Raw genomic sequence first — 15,062 nt, 5'->3', positions numbered from 1 at the left:
TCAATGTAGTTATTTCAATGGAAAATACTTGTACTTCAAATATCCAATCAATTATAACAAGATGGTTCAATCCTCCGTACCTTTATTTATCCCATGGTTCTCTTCTTCTCTTCATGTTATCTCTACATCATCTTCTGTGTCGATATGTATTTAAGCTTCTGCAGGATCACATTATCCATGAGTTGAAGGTATGTGGAAATTAAGATTCTTCATTTCCAATATTTATGGACTGCTTCTAGAGTTTTCCTCCTTCACTTGCATGTAAATTTCAAAATACTGCAGGAAAAGATATGAATAACAAAATGCACAGCATCAGGAGAATCTGAAGTATCTTCTTGTTATCCCTAGATGTGACATAATAGTGGCTGCAGCAACAGTTCTTTGGAGAGAATTTTTGTATTAAATTAATGGCTAGGATTGATCCAACTTCATGGCTTGATATCTGACAATCCAAAAAACTGATTGAGATAAAAGTTTTGTTTAAGGTCCTAATTTGTGCGACAAATTTATAATATTTTTTGCGCAAAGTACATAGTGAGGAAAGGTCAAATCCATCTCTAGAAGGTATTGAAAAATGAATTTATGGTTAAAATATATCTTTGATTTTTTAGAAGTGTTTTATATTTTTTATATTGTAATATATTCTACAAAATAATTTCAATCAAACCAGAATAAAAATCTATTGACTAAGTTTAGAGGTGAAATGAATGCATGTTTTATTTCTAATTGAAGTATACCATATTCATCACATTTTAAGGATTTTTTGTGAATTTTTAGGGCAATAATTAAATTATAAAAAAAAATTCACCTTAACCCACATGTTGTTGACAGTAGTTGTGGGGGCCCACACAAAAAAGTCATAACTTTTGCTGCATGAGGTATTTTAATGTGTTGTGATACATTGGAGAGCTCTAGATGTAGGATATCTTCCTACAATACAACAGAAGTGAGGAAGTAAAAGGAGCACAAACCTTTTTGTCACACCAGTCATGACCCAAGATGGTTTTCTTTCTTATTCTTCAACAAATAAATGGATTTAGATCGATGCACTCTAGATCTGACACCCATAATGGAAGCAAAATTTCAATCCACCAAAGCTGAGAACGATGTATTGGGGAAGAATTCAAGGATGAGATACAAAGAGGTGGGAATAGAAGTTTAAATAGAGGAGACCAAATGTTCTCAACCCTTGGATATAATTCTACGGATTCAAGAGGTGGTTATATCTTGAAATCCATCATTTATCCTCTAATGGGAATTCAGCTTCCAACTTCAAATTCATGGAGTTAATTCCTCAAACATTCCTCCTTTTGACTTGGTATCTAAAGAGGGGTAAGCTGGGCCTTTTCTCCTCCTTGAATATTAAGCCTCCATTCTGATCCAGGTCATGGATTAGCTTCTCATTGTCTCCCATTTTTATCAAAAAATTAATATTGCATTTATGTAAATCCTACATTTTTAATAAAACTCCAAGAAAATAGTAAAAACCAAAAAAATCAATGAATTAGTACCCAACAGGTAATTTATGGTTTTTCTATTTTTAATCATAAATAATGCATAGTACATATATAGAAATAAAATAAATTATTATATAGGTATAATATTGCATAATTATCACTACATATTTGATTTTACCAAGGACATAGGGTAAGTATCTTCTCCTGACATTTGATTTGCCCCCTCCAATCTTCCCACCACATTCCATCTACCTCATTATCTCATAAATCCTGCTCACCTCTCCACTCCATTTCCTTGCTGTGTTGCCCATCTCCAGTAAACCATCACAAATATTGACATCCATTCACATATTTAAAATCACAGTATCTATCTCCATTTCATCTACTCACCATCCCTTTGCTCCTTCATCCATCTTTCTTTTCCACTATCTCTCTCACATCACAATCTCGTATTTGATGTGTCTTGATCTTAAACTTCCTCATCTTGTCTTTTCCCTTGTTTCTCTACCTTGTATTTTATAGGTATCTCCTAGGGCTTCTTTCATCGAGGAGTTTTTTAAAGCCCTAGCACTGTTACATGAGGAGATGACCAGTATGCATCACTATCTATCTCACTAGTGATATAGTCATCAGACTTTTGACTTTGGTGTCTTTGTGCATGCATTGGGACAATCTTAGCACCTTCCTTGATCTATCTCAATAGATATTCATTTTAATACATCATTTTAGTGTCCCAAAGTTTTCATAAATAAGTTAGCCGATTGTCATGAATTATTGAGAATTAGAACAATTTCATTTTTACGAAGTGTTATGAAAGTCATGGTGCTCCCACTAATTTTTTGGTGCATGCATTGCTCCTTTTAATTAATTCATCATATTTTAAAACCCATTGATTCTTGCAACCAATGTTATCATCTCAAATTTCCTCGTAATAGATCAAACGATCACCGTATTTGAAATTCAGTGTGTTGATATTAAATAAATTGATGTGCCCTACATACTGACTGATAGGTTTTCTAATTACTCTATCAAACCCACATGGTTATTACACATATATAATTTTCTAAATTTTATAGATTCAATTTCAGCTTATGATATCATTCATGCCTAATGTCAACTTTATTTTATATCATTTTAAATGATCTAAATATTGATACAAAAGAGTTAAAAGATACTAAACGTATAATAAAGATAAAATTATTAAGATATTATGGAGCTTTTATATAAAATATACAGTGGAATTATGTTTTGATGAATGATAAAATAAGTGTCTGTGAAAAATCTGGTACAAATCAAGGAATAATTAAACGAATTGATGTGTATGAATCACTTAAAGATATTATACCTAGTTGTCATTGTTGGTGATTCATGTCATGGTTGTGTAAGCGGTTCTTTGGTATGAGACACCAAGGACACCTCGTGGATGGACAGTTGGGTTTTTACTATGACCTACGTGTCAATTGAAATATTGAAAGAATTTATAGCTTGAATTCAGCAAGAATTTCCAAAAGCTAATTAAGATCATATGGGATCATTTTCCCTCAGTATTTGAGGAGATGCCTCGGAAAATCATGACAATGATTTTGGATCAATAATGGGGTCATCAAAAGGAAGTAGAACAGATTCGATGTGCTGATAATTGTGAAGAAATGTCCAGAGATCAGCACCAGAATTGCTCTGCACAACTTGTGAATTGAGAAACCATGGATTCGATCAATGCAAAGGTGACTCAATCATAAAGGTTTTTGGTTTGTTTAAGGTTTTTTGTAATTCTTTTTATCTTCCTCTAGACATGAATCGTCTCTGGATCAAATCGATTGATCATGGTCTCGAGACCCAACATTTCTATCATTGTTATATGTCAATAACATCATACTAAATTATTTAATCATGAAAGAATCAAAATTGTAGTTTAATTGATCGTGTTCATACATGATAACTTCATTTTCAAGATAGATACATTTGTTCATAGAGTCAAAAGTCAAGCCAAAGATTTTTTTACTGACTAAACCTTTGGTTCATATGATTTTCATTATCAGTGTGAGGTAGAATGGCCAATTCTTACATACATGGACTTTAGCTTATTTCAAATTTTTATATTAGAAAATAGGATAAAGAATTTATTTCCTGGCATGGAAGTGCCTACGGATATGAATAGTGGTTGCTGAGTGGCTTATTTCAGAATATTATAACATAAAGAATTTTATTTCAAGACATGGAAATATGAATTTCATTACTTATATTAAGCTCATGTAATTTTATGGGAATCTAATCGATCTTTCGTCTGATGAGTTATCAAGATCATATGCTCATATATATTCTGTACCATTGGTTAGGCGGGGAGTTTCTTCAATTATTCTTCTGGGGTGATGTGAGAATTCTTTGTCCTCTAATTAACTATGGGAAAATATCAAAATATTTTCTTTAAAACAAGGAGTAATTCTAAACGGCAAAATCATCCTTTTAAATTTTAATGTACACTTTCATTAATAAAACAGGTCACCAATAAATTGTTAAGGAATATTCAACCATTGGCCTTGATGATGATGTGGAGCATGCATATAGATATGAAAGGCAATAAGTGGTCAAATAGGGAGAACATTGACTAGTAGTCCCTCGTTCTCTCTCTAGTAGTTGGCACATATGTATATAGGAAGTTAGCCACACATTAGCAACATACGTCAGGCATTTCCCTGCAAAAGTTTCATGTCTTTTTGGAAATTTCATATTTCAAAGATTTTAAAATAGCATCTAAGCATATTTCTAGTGAAAGAATTAGTCGGATACCCATAAGCTGTGTTTGTCATTTCATGTATGAGGAAATTATGTAATCTAGTAGGTCATTGTGTATCATTCTTCTTGGATCTTGACAAAGTGATGATGTGCCAGTGTCTCCCTCTCAGATTTATTCATGCTTTTATTTCTTCAATGATTATAATACAAACTTCCAAAAAACACCCAACCCCATTTGAACATAGATCATTAAATGTTCCATCATTTCTGGAGCCAAGTAGTCCACGTCTGACTACAATTTATTTCTAAGACATTGTTTTAAAAAATATTAATTAGTTTATAAGCATATTGGCGACATCACTTCAAATCAAATAAAAAATAGAAGATGATATGGAATAGTGGTATGTACCTCCCTGCAACATGATAGGATTCCCAGCCCACGTGGGGGCATTATCGTCATTTTATGTTGTTGCCCTTCTCTCTATGTTGCCTTTAAATAGCTCAGCCCTCCTTAAAGGAGGGCAGACTGAATGTGGATGCTTAAGTGATTAGTGATTAGTGGTTTCTCTTCCTCTCTCGTCTCTCCTACGTCTACGCTCGGTCTCCCTCAACGGTCCCCGTCCTTGTGACCGACTCTTCCTCACCGCATCTCCAGGCAGCTCGTCCCCGGCCGGTCCCTACCTCCTCCGCTCGGCCCATCCTCTACCATTCCCGTTTCATCTCTCTAACCCCAGGAATTCCCTTCTCGTCTCACACTCTTCCACCTTCAGATACGGACCTAGACCAAGGTCCCTATCATTGATACGATCGAGGTCACAAGGACGGTCCCTGTTGAGGGAGACGGAGCGTAGACGTAGGAGAGACGAGAGGAGAAGAGAAACCACTAATCACTAATCTCGTATCAAGGTCCCTATCATTGGTATGTACCTCCCTGCAACACGTCCATCAAAGCTTCTATATCCATTGAGCATTGCATGAGAAATAATAGTGTTGGAAGGATGAAACAAAATCTGACATTTTTTATGTGAAAAGAATAAATATCCGTGATTAAGACATGTTTCCCTCCAAAAATGTTTTCACACTTCATCTGGGCCATTGGGAAGAGGCAAGTAGCCATTTCCATCACCAACTGAAATACCTTCTCTCTTGATAGGGATAAATTTTAGGACAACTGCAACAATCATGCTCACAGATCCAATGAGAACGCTTGACAGCCACAGTTGCCAGCTTAAAGGAACTGTGTTGGCCAGAGTTCCCAGAAACTGCACAATTATCACTTGAAATACTATCGTAGAGGCGACTATGGCAACAAATAACCAGCTCCTGAAGATTCCACGGAAAACGTTGATGCTTTCCATTTCAAGACTATTTATCTCATTAAAAACCTGTGATCATTGATAACAACTCAGATGAAATCAAAAAATACTGCATTAAATTTTGAGATCTAAGGATAAACAAAATATATAACCCGTTTATGGAAAGCAGAAATTGGAAATAATAAGGATGAATGGAGAAGATAAACCATCCACCAAAGACTATGGATAAACATGGAGAAAGAATTAAGTAAAGATTTCTCAGGCCATTACATGTTATAGCATGACTCTTGATTTATTCGTTGGAACATCAACAATGTGGTATTGTTAATTATTTTCCTGTTGGTATAGGTAAAAGTAGAGGATAGACCCAAGGCAAGATGGACAGATGGAGGAGAAAACAAAGCTCTATGAGAAAGGAAGGTTTAACCTCAACTCAGTTATTGAATTAGAGTTAGCCATAAAATATTTACAGGGAGAGAGATAGAAAGTCTTAATGGGCCATTGTACAAGAGAAGAAGGAACAAAAACTACGTTTAACCCTAATAAACAAAAATACATTTTAAGGGAAGAAACCACAGCAACAAGCAAAAAACTCTGGCAACAAGACCTCATTAATGACCAAAATGAAACTGGAAGAATAGCATATGATGCCCAAACAATGACAAAACCGCAGTTGGAAACTATTCGAAAAAAAGTTATTCATCAAATTCAAACTATTTCTGGGTACAAAAAAAGGGGAGAATGGAAATGAGATAATGACTCGAAGACTATGCAGAGAAACCAGAAAATTGCAGCAACTATGTACCTGGCAGAAAACGAAGGTATTGAATATGAATGTATTAAGAGTAGATGTTGCATCTAAGCCACTTAGATTGAGCAGTCTCTTTCCATCAAACATAAACACTCCGAGAACTGCCAGCTGGTAAATGACCTGGCCCAAGATGTTTCTCCACATTATCAACGTTATAAAATCTGCCCCCCGTGGGACTGGTGGTTTTCTCATCATTTCATCATTCGGGGGCTCTGTTGCCAGGGCCAAAGCCCCAAGAGTGTCCATGATCATGTTGACCCAGAGAAGCTGGACAGCCGTGAGAGGAGTACTGCCTGAGGGGAGTAAGATTAATATATCGCACTAAACCAGTTCATAGAAAAGAAACTGGGTAAATTCATGGGTAAAATTGAGAGCCTTTACCTGTAATACATGCAGAGACAAAATTGAGAATCAGTGCAACAATGTTGACGGTCAACTGGAACTGCACAAATTTTTGGATATTTCTGTAAACTGCACGTCCCCATCTTGCAACATTTATTATTGTTTTAAAGTTATCGTCAATGATGATTACGTCAGCGTTTTCTTTCGCTACCTGATGAAAGTCAAGTGATAAAATTAAAAAAGAATAGAGGAATAATAGAAATAAAGAGGAATGTGGGATCTAAAGGACAAGAAGTCAAGCTGGATAATTTATACAAGTAGAAGACATGAAACCTAGAGTAAATCATAATATGCACTGGAAGGATGGTGATGCCTAACATACGTTAAAAAGGTCAATGAGCTCAATAATAGAAAGTCTACTTATCAAAGCATACTTAAATCTCAAAATTTAGACAAAGATGTCAGCATTTAGTCAAAGATTCCAGGTGAATCAGTCAGTGCCGTCCTCAGCATCAGTGATGGAACACCAGGAAGATCAAGTATATAGTTCAATCAAGACTTAGTTCACAGGATAAAAGTAACCTGTGTCCACTTCTACAATCAGGAATATCACGAAACACATAGACGCTAAACAAACAAAACGACCTGGAAAGAACAAATGTAACAGGAAAGAGGACACTATGTTTCTCTGTCACTATCATAGCCTGTAGTATTAAGTTGTTTGACAAATCATAGAAAGGCCTAGATAACATTAAGGGTTTTCGACCCGATGCAGTTGTGCCCATACTAAGCCATGGCGCTGCATACAGACAGAAGCAACCAAGGCTTGCTAAGTATAATATAACAGTATGTCGCATCAGACTACAAACTGAACAACCAGAGGTCAATCTGTGGAAAAAATCTTGAAGGAGCAAATAGCCAAAGCAATAAGAGATTAACAAGTGAGAGAAAGTTATTGTGAAGAACAAAACTTCCATGATGAGCATATCAAGTTGGGTGTCCTCGTACACAGATTTGACCGCAAGAATTTGATCTGGATAAGAGTTTCGTAATTCCTAGCGTCTTACCTCCCATTTTTATTTCGGTGCAAAAATAAAACATAAAAGTCATTTCCTATAAACAAGTCTCGCAACCACGACTTGACAAAGCAACAGAAAGACAATTTCCTCGCCTGATATACTGATATATTATTGTTATTTTCTATATACTTCGGACGAAATACTCTGTTAACCTTGTCTTCATGAGCAACATTCCATAACAAGAAACTGTATGCAGTCAGTAAAGGTGGGACTATAAAACTGAGAAGCCCACAAAAACTGACTCTGTACGTCACCCATTAATACCTTTCTAATATATCAAGCTCTAATATTATACATTGTCATATTATTAAAAGCCGAGAAAAAACAATTCAATGAAATGTTAAACTTCATCTGAAAATAATCGATTGCAAATAGTTCTTTTGTAATTCCTGGTTAAAATAAGAATCTTTTAGACAATATAGTTCAAAAAAAAAAAAGAATCTTTAAGACAACCCTACCTCAGTTCCGGTACCCATAGCGAGCCCAATATCTGCCTCACGCAATGCAGGTGCATCATTTGTTCCATCTCCGGTCACTGCTACAACCTCCCCGCACATTTTCTTCAAATTATTCACAAGCAAATGCTTATCTGTGGGTGAAGAACGCGCCATAACCTGACGAAGACACAAAAATTAAAATTTTAGACATGTGCTAGAGTCATGACCTGAGTAGAGTAGTGAGCTACAACCTGAATTCTAGGGATCAGCTCTGCCCTCTCTGAGTCATTCTTTCCACTGAACTCTGGACCTTCTACGGCCAAACCATCATCAGTTAAGATGCCGCATTCTTTGGCGATGGCTTTTGCAGTATTAATGTTGTCCCCTGTCACCATTCTCACAGTAATCCCAGCAGAAATGCAATTTTGAACGGCCTCCTTCACACCAGGACGCACTGGATCTTTAATCCCAACAATCGCCACTAAAGTATACCCATCAGTGGGAATATCGTTATCACTGGAAATTTTCTCAACGTCCTTGAAGGCTATGCAAAGCGTTCTAAGAGCTTCACTGGCAAAACTATTAATAACGTCCATGATTTCCATGTGTTTTTTTTCTGACAGAGGCAGACTGTTTCCAGTATTATCAACATAAGTATCACAAGTTTTCAAGATTGATTCCGATGCACCTTTGCAAAATGCTCGAAGCCCACCATTTTTTAAAGATATAAGCACCGACATTCGTTTTTTGGTTGAATTGAAGGGTTCAACTTTGACAACCTCGCATTCCTGGAAACGAGCATCAAAATCACCCCCCAATCTCAAAGCAAATTCCAATAGTGCTTTCTCAGTGGGAGATCCTAATATGGATTTCCTACCATCCTTGTTTGTAGATATATCTGAAGAGGTGTTTTGAAATATACACTGAATAAGAATCTTCAAAACTTCTTCTGACATTACGGAGCTCAAATCCTCCGAAGCCTTACTCACAACCTTTTCAGTGTCACAGATCCATATCTTATTAACTTCCATGTGATTTGTAGTCAGGGTTCCTGTTTTATCTGTGCAGATACTTGTGACTGATCCCATAGTCTCACATGCAGATAGATGCCGCACTAGTGCCTTATCATTCATCAGTTTCTTCATTGCAAATGCAAGGCTAAGTGTCACCGCCAAAGGCAAACCTTCTGGAACAGCAACGACTACTATTGTCACAGCTATAGCAAGATAATCAAGCACCAACAGCGCATCATCGACTGACCAGTGAAAGAAAACACCGTGAATTGCTTTTCCTACAACAAGTCTACCCAATAGAACTAAAAATGTCAAAACAGCAAAACCCAAGCCAATTTTTCCAATAATGGTTGCGACACCATTCAACTTTACTTGCAATGGGGTCTCATCTTCCCCACCCTGATTCAGAGTATCAGTCAATCTGCCCCATTCAGTTCTCATGCCAACCGATGTCACTAACATCTTGGCAGACCCATCTTGTACCTTGGTTCCCCCCAGAAGAAATGGTCTCTGCATCGATATATTGACAGGCTCACTCTCACCGGTCAAGCTCGATTCATCAATAAAAAGAGAGTAACCAGAGACAAATAGACCGTCAGCAGGCACTTGATCACCTATTGATAGATGCACAAGATCCCCAACAACTAAATCATGGATGCAGATTGTCTGCCGGCAGCTGTCTCGAGTAACCTGAACAGGAATCTTCTTCTTTTCTTTGTCAAGATCCCTAAATTGCAGTGATTGTTGATAGTCACTAGTAGCAGTAACACCAACAACCAAGAAAATACTTAGCACGATTCCCAACCCATCATACATACCTTTGGGCCATCCCTCTGTAGCAATCCCAACAGTGATAGAAACAACAGCACAGATGATGAGAATGATTAATGTCAAGTCTCTCATTGCATCAAACACAAACCCCAAGAAACTTCTGGATGGTTTCTCCTCGTACTGATTGAAGCCAAAGATTTTTTGTCTGACTGGTAGATCATCAGTGGTGATGCCCTCAGAAGTTGATGAACGAATTTTCCTGCAAATGCCATCCAAATGACCGAGACGCCGAAGCCCTTTAACATCATGCTTGCCAACAACTGAGGCAAGTTCATCTGGGTGAATAAGGAACTGGGCTTTTATTGCCTCCTCTGACAGGTTATACTCGCCTTCTCCTCTGGGGGTGGCAGCTGATTAGACCAGATGAAAATTGATTATGCAATGTGAAAACACTAGCTTTTGAAAGGAGAATTTATATTTGACCAAGGCCATACCATCAATAAACCTAAAAGCCGCTCTCTGTACATACAAGAAAACTCGAAGCTTTTCCTGAGGAAAACAAGATAGAAATAAGGAATGAGCAAGAATACTTGGCATGACTTCAAAAGATTTTTTTAACATTTTCAGGCATAAGATAATTAACCACAAAGAATAACAGAAACTCCCCATCACGTCGATCTTCAGAGGTCAAGTGTCGTTTTGATTACGATGAGAAATTCTTTTCAAATTACGTTTACACCTTAGTTAACACTTAGATCCTTCAAACCGGATTCCAATGTTTCCAAAAAATGAGAGCTAAGATTTCTGGAAGAGTTATGGCATTTAAGAGATATCACATAACAATTTCGAAGCTATGTCCAGTAAAAAAAAAATTACTACGTGTAGATGCCAACATTTTAATCTTACAAAAAGCCCAAAGATAATTATTATCAATCCAGATCAAAACTGAATTATCACTATTTGACCAACGATAAAGGCCAGCAAATGACTGGAGAATTCTCGGGGTTGTATTCAAGCTCAGCTTCCGAGAAGCTTCCTAGTGGACCCAACGACAGTTCTCCTACATAAACAAATAAAATCCACACCCGATAATACCTCCAAAGAGAATTAACTCCAACCTACTTTCGCCGACAGACCCATTAATCAACAAGATAAACCCACGTAAACACAGCGATTAACCGCCAAAAAAATCAAAAAAACCAGGAATTCTGCAGAGATCGAGCCTGAAAACTCTGAATTTTCCGGAAAAAATCGCGGACCTGGAACTTCCGGCGCTTGTCCTCGGCATCTCTGCGCTTCTCAAGATCGGCAATATATCGGTATCTTCTGGTGGGATTCTTCACCAGCCAGGCCAATTTCCGCCACTTTGAGAGGGCTTCTTCAGGCGCGTTCTTCGCGGGCACGTCGAAATTCTTCAGCAGGCGATTCTCCATCGCCTTCTCTGATCTGCCCCGCTCTCCTCTGAAGAGAGACTGCCCCCCCCCCCCCTGGACGACTGGCCTGTTCTTTAGCATTTCTAGGCAATGCCAAACGCCCACGTGGAGGCTTCCCATTGGTCCTCTTTGTTCTCTTCCTACCATCTCCTACTTAATGATTATAATACCAAAAGTTAAGTTGACATTATTAACTTTTGATTCCTGATACAAACAAATGTTTGTTCTTTTTTTCTGATTCAATGGTAGTTTGACCTTGAATGCAAAGATTAGAATTACTTACAATCAGTTAAATCTCTAGAATAATCAATTTAAATTGTTTTGGTGGCAGTTGCATACAAGTAGGATTTATCTGAGACTTTAAAATATTTCTAAGTAATGTACCATGAATAAAAACATTAGGATTATTTACAATCAGCTAAATCTCTTGAATAATCAATTGAATTATTTGTAATGGCAGTTTCATACAATTTTTTTGTTCTTCCATAGGATGCCTGATATTTTAAGAACACATGATTGAGATTTTTTCATCAGATGAATTTGTCAAAGGCTTTAAAAATAGTTGTGTTTATTATGATTGTGGTTGTTTGAGGGGTCGGCATGGTGGGGATCATCTAAGTTTGATTCAGTTTCAATTTTTCATGCCAAATTTATTAGTTATTAATAGCTTTGGATTCCTCATACAGACAAATCTGCCCACTATTAGACAAATCTACTTTTTTTGTGTTATTCAATGGAAGCTTTAACCTGAATACAAATACTGTAATTATTTACAACAGACAGCACATTTCAGCTCAGGTTATTTTTAATGGTAGATGCATATAAGTATGTTATCCTTCCAGAGGATGCCCTTATATTTCAAGAACACATGATTGAGCATCGGAGGGGAGCATCGGAGTTTGTTTTAGTTTCAATTGTGCATGTTAAATTGGGCTGCTATTAATCACTTTTGATTATTGAGACAAACAAATCTGACGACTATTAATCCATCAATATTTTTTTGTTTCTCAGTGGAAGATTTAACATGAATACAAACATTAGAATTATTTGCCATGGGAAGCACATATCAGCCCAAATCTCATGAATAATCAATTAAATTATTTTTTAATGGCATATGCATACATGTTGGATGTCCTTCCAGAGGAAACAAATATATTTCAACTCAGCATCTCCATATTATGTGCCATTAAAAATAATTTAGTTTATTATTCATAAGATTTGGGATGTGCGTTGCCATAAATTTAAGGGGAATATACTTCACATATTTGGAAGATGCTGAGTTGACAAAGTATGTCCATTTTTATATATCACTACATCCAAAAGTACATGTATCCAATCAGTTTTTTCTCATGCATGGAATTTTACTATAAAGAGAGTGATATAAAGTCAAATGCCTCGTGTGATTGGTTCATAATAAGGTACAAACGTGACTGCATACGGGACATCAGCGAGCGCCAAGGGGGCCGCCCACCTCGCCTACGCTCTATGCACGCCTTCAACGACTTTATCCACGCGACTTCATTAGTGGAACCGCCGACCATAGGGGAGAAGTAGACTTGGTGCAATGAACGTCAAGCGGACGCGCGTATATATGAACGGCTTGATCGCTATTTTACTAATAGTACCGCATTGATGCATTGCACCCTCACAATAGAGATCCTTCCGAGACTTTACTCGAACCATACACCGATCCTCCTTCTCCCGGAGTCGAGTCATCGGGTCCGGCGTCCCCCCTTTCGCTTCCAAACCATGTGGTTCGAACATGGTGATTTCCATAGCTATGTACGTAGCCATTGGCATGGATCGATTTCTACATCCCCTATGGAGAACTTCAGTTATCGCCTGAGGAACCTCAATCTCCACCTCAAATGGTGGAACCGTCACGTCTTTGGCGACGTCCATTCACCAGTCGAAGAACTTAAAAAGAAATTAGCTGATGTCGACTGCCACCTACAGGAGTGCTGGACAGATGACATGGGAGAGCGCCAGCTACGTCTCAGAGAGCAACTTGAGGATGCCATGCGACGACAGGAGATATTTTATCTCCAGAAATCGTGTATCCAATGGCTGCGAGAGGGTGATAGAAACACACGTTTCTTTCGCGCCTTGATCCGTCATAGAGCGCGCCCGAACTATACGACCCTATTGGAGGCGTATAGTCAGGATCCTGACCAACTGGCAGCCGCAGAAGTGGAGTACTATCACTCACTCCTCTCTTCACAGCCTACTGTTATGAGCGAGGACCTTCTTTCCTCCATCTCTTCCTTGGTGACCAGCCAAGACAATGCACTTTTGCTAGCCCTTCCGACCCGAGCAGAGATCAAAGAGGTAGTTTTTTCCTTGGGCCGTAACAAAGCCCCAGGGCCGGATGGATTCACCGCAGAATTTTATACAGCGTGCTGGGACATTGTAGGGACCGACTTGGTGCTAGCTATCAAGGAGGTGTTCAAGAGTAAAGTCGTCGCACGAAGTTGGAAATCCACTTTTTTAGCGCTCATTCCAAAAGTGGACACTCCAACTTCTTTTCGAGACTTTCGCCCCATCAGTCTTTGTAATGTATGCTATAAAGTCGCATCTAAGATCATTACAAAACGACTAGGATGCTGCCTTGATAGACTTATCTCGCTAGAGCAGTGTGGTTTTGTCAAGGGTCGACAGATCCATGACAGTATCACACTAGTGCACGAGCTAGCCCAGTCCATAGACACTCGTATCCGGGGCTCCAATGTCATCATCAAGCTTGATATGGAGAAGGCCTTAGATCGAGTTGAGTGGAATTTCCTCCTTGAAGTGTTACGGCGCTTCGGTTTCACGGATAAGTTCATTGCACTTGTCGATGCTTGCATTAGGGAGAATCACTTCTCCCTCTTGATGGATGAAAATTCCACTGGCTTTTTCACGGCTACGCGGGGGCTCAGGCAGGGTGCTCCTATTTCACCTACCCTCTCTTTATATTGATGGAGGAGGTCTTCAGCCGATCGCTCACGCGGGCGATCAACCAAGGCCTCATCCAGCCGTACTTTACGAAGAGGGGTTGCCCGATTCTCTCGCACTCACTATTTGCTGATGATGCCATCTTGTTCCTTGATGGATCTAAAAAATCCATTAAGGAATTTATGAGAGTCCTTACCGCGTACGAGCACGCTTCGGGCCAGCTCGTTAACGCCTCGAAGAGTAGCTTTATAGTGGGACCTTCCACCACTATAAGGCGCTCTGAGATACTCCAGCACCATACACGATTCTCACGAGGACGCCTTCCGTTCGAATATCTTGGATGCCCTATCTTTCTTCGCCCCGTTCGTCATCACTATTTTGATGCCGTGCTGGGTAAGCTTAGAAAGAAGCTAGAGGGATGGAAACTTCGTTTCCTCTCCCCAGGAGGCCGTATCCAACTTATTCGGCATGTCCTCATGAGTATCCTATTACATACCCTTGCGGTCCATTCACTATCTCTTACCGTTCTCCACTCTGTTGAACGCATATGTGCGCGTTTTCTATAGTCTGGTCACCTCGAGGGAGAGATGCGCCATCACTGGGTTTCTTGGGAGAAAGCATGTCGGCCGACGGAAGAAGGAGGTCTAGGGACCAGACGACTTTGGACCTTCAGGACATGCTTCAAAAGAAGCTTGTATGGCGTATGCGTACCACATCCTCCCCATTGGGGAATTTT

General features: G+C 38.6%; 1 protein-coding gene across 2 annotated transcripts; it reads right to left on the bottom strand.

The window, feature by feature from the left end:
* Positions 1 to 5,189: 5,189 nt before the first annotated feature.
* LOC144712460 (putative calcium-transporting ATPase 11, plasma membrane-type) lies at positions 5,190 to 11,463 on the bottom strand. Of its 2 annotated transcripts, none has more exons than XM_078586759.1 (7): positions 11,219 to 11,463; positions 10,454 to 10,508; positions 8,427 to 10,369; positions 8,197 to 8,352; positions 6,699 to 6,870; positions 6,312 to 6,610; positions 5,190 to 5,575 (listed from the first exon to the last, which is right to left on the bottom strand). In XM_078586759.1, exons 1-7 carry the CDS (start codon positions 11,390 to 11,392, stop codon positions 5,267 to 5,269), a joined length of 3,108 nt encoding a protein of 1,035 aa, XP_078442885.1. In that variant the 5' UTR covers positions 11,393 to 11,463; the 3' UTR covers positions 5,190 to 5,266. The 2 variants fall into 2 exon arrangements, with proteins under 2 accessions (XP_078442885.1, XP_078442893.1); XM_078586767.1 differs by having other exon boundaries at positions 6,699 to 6,759.
* Between the last annotated feature and the right edge of the window lie 3,599 nt (positions 11,464 to 15,062).

This window comes from Wolffia australiana, chromosome 1, assembly GCF_029677425.1.
Source record: "Wolffia australiana isolate 7733 chromosome 1, ASM2967742v1".
In the NCBI taxonomy this organism is placed as follows: domain Eukaryota; kingdom Viridiplantae; phylum Streptophyta; class Magnoliopsida; order Alismatales; family Araceae; genus Wolffia; species Wolffia australiana.
This window is presented reverse-complemented; position numbering and strand designations above follow the sequence as displayed.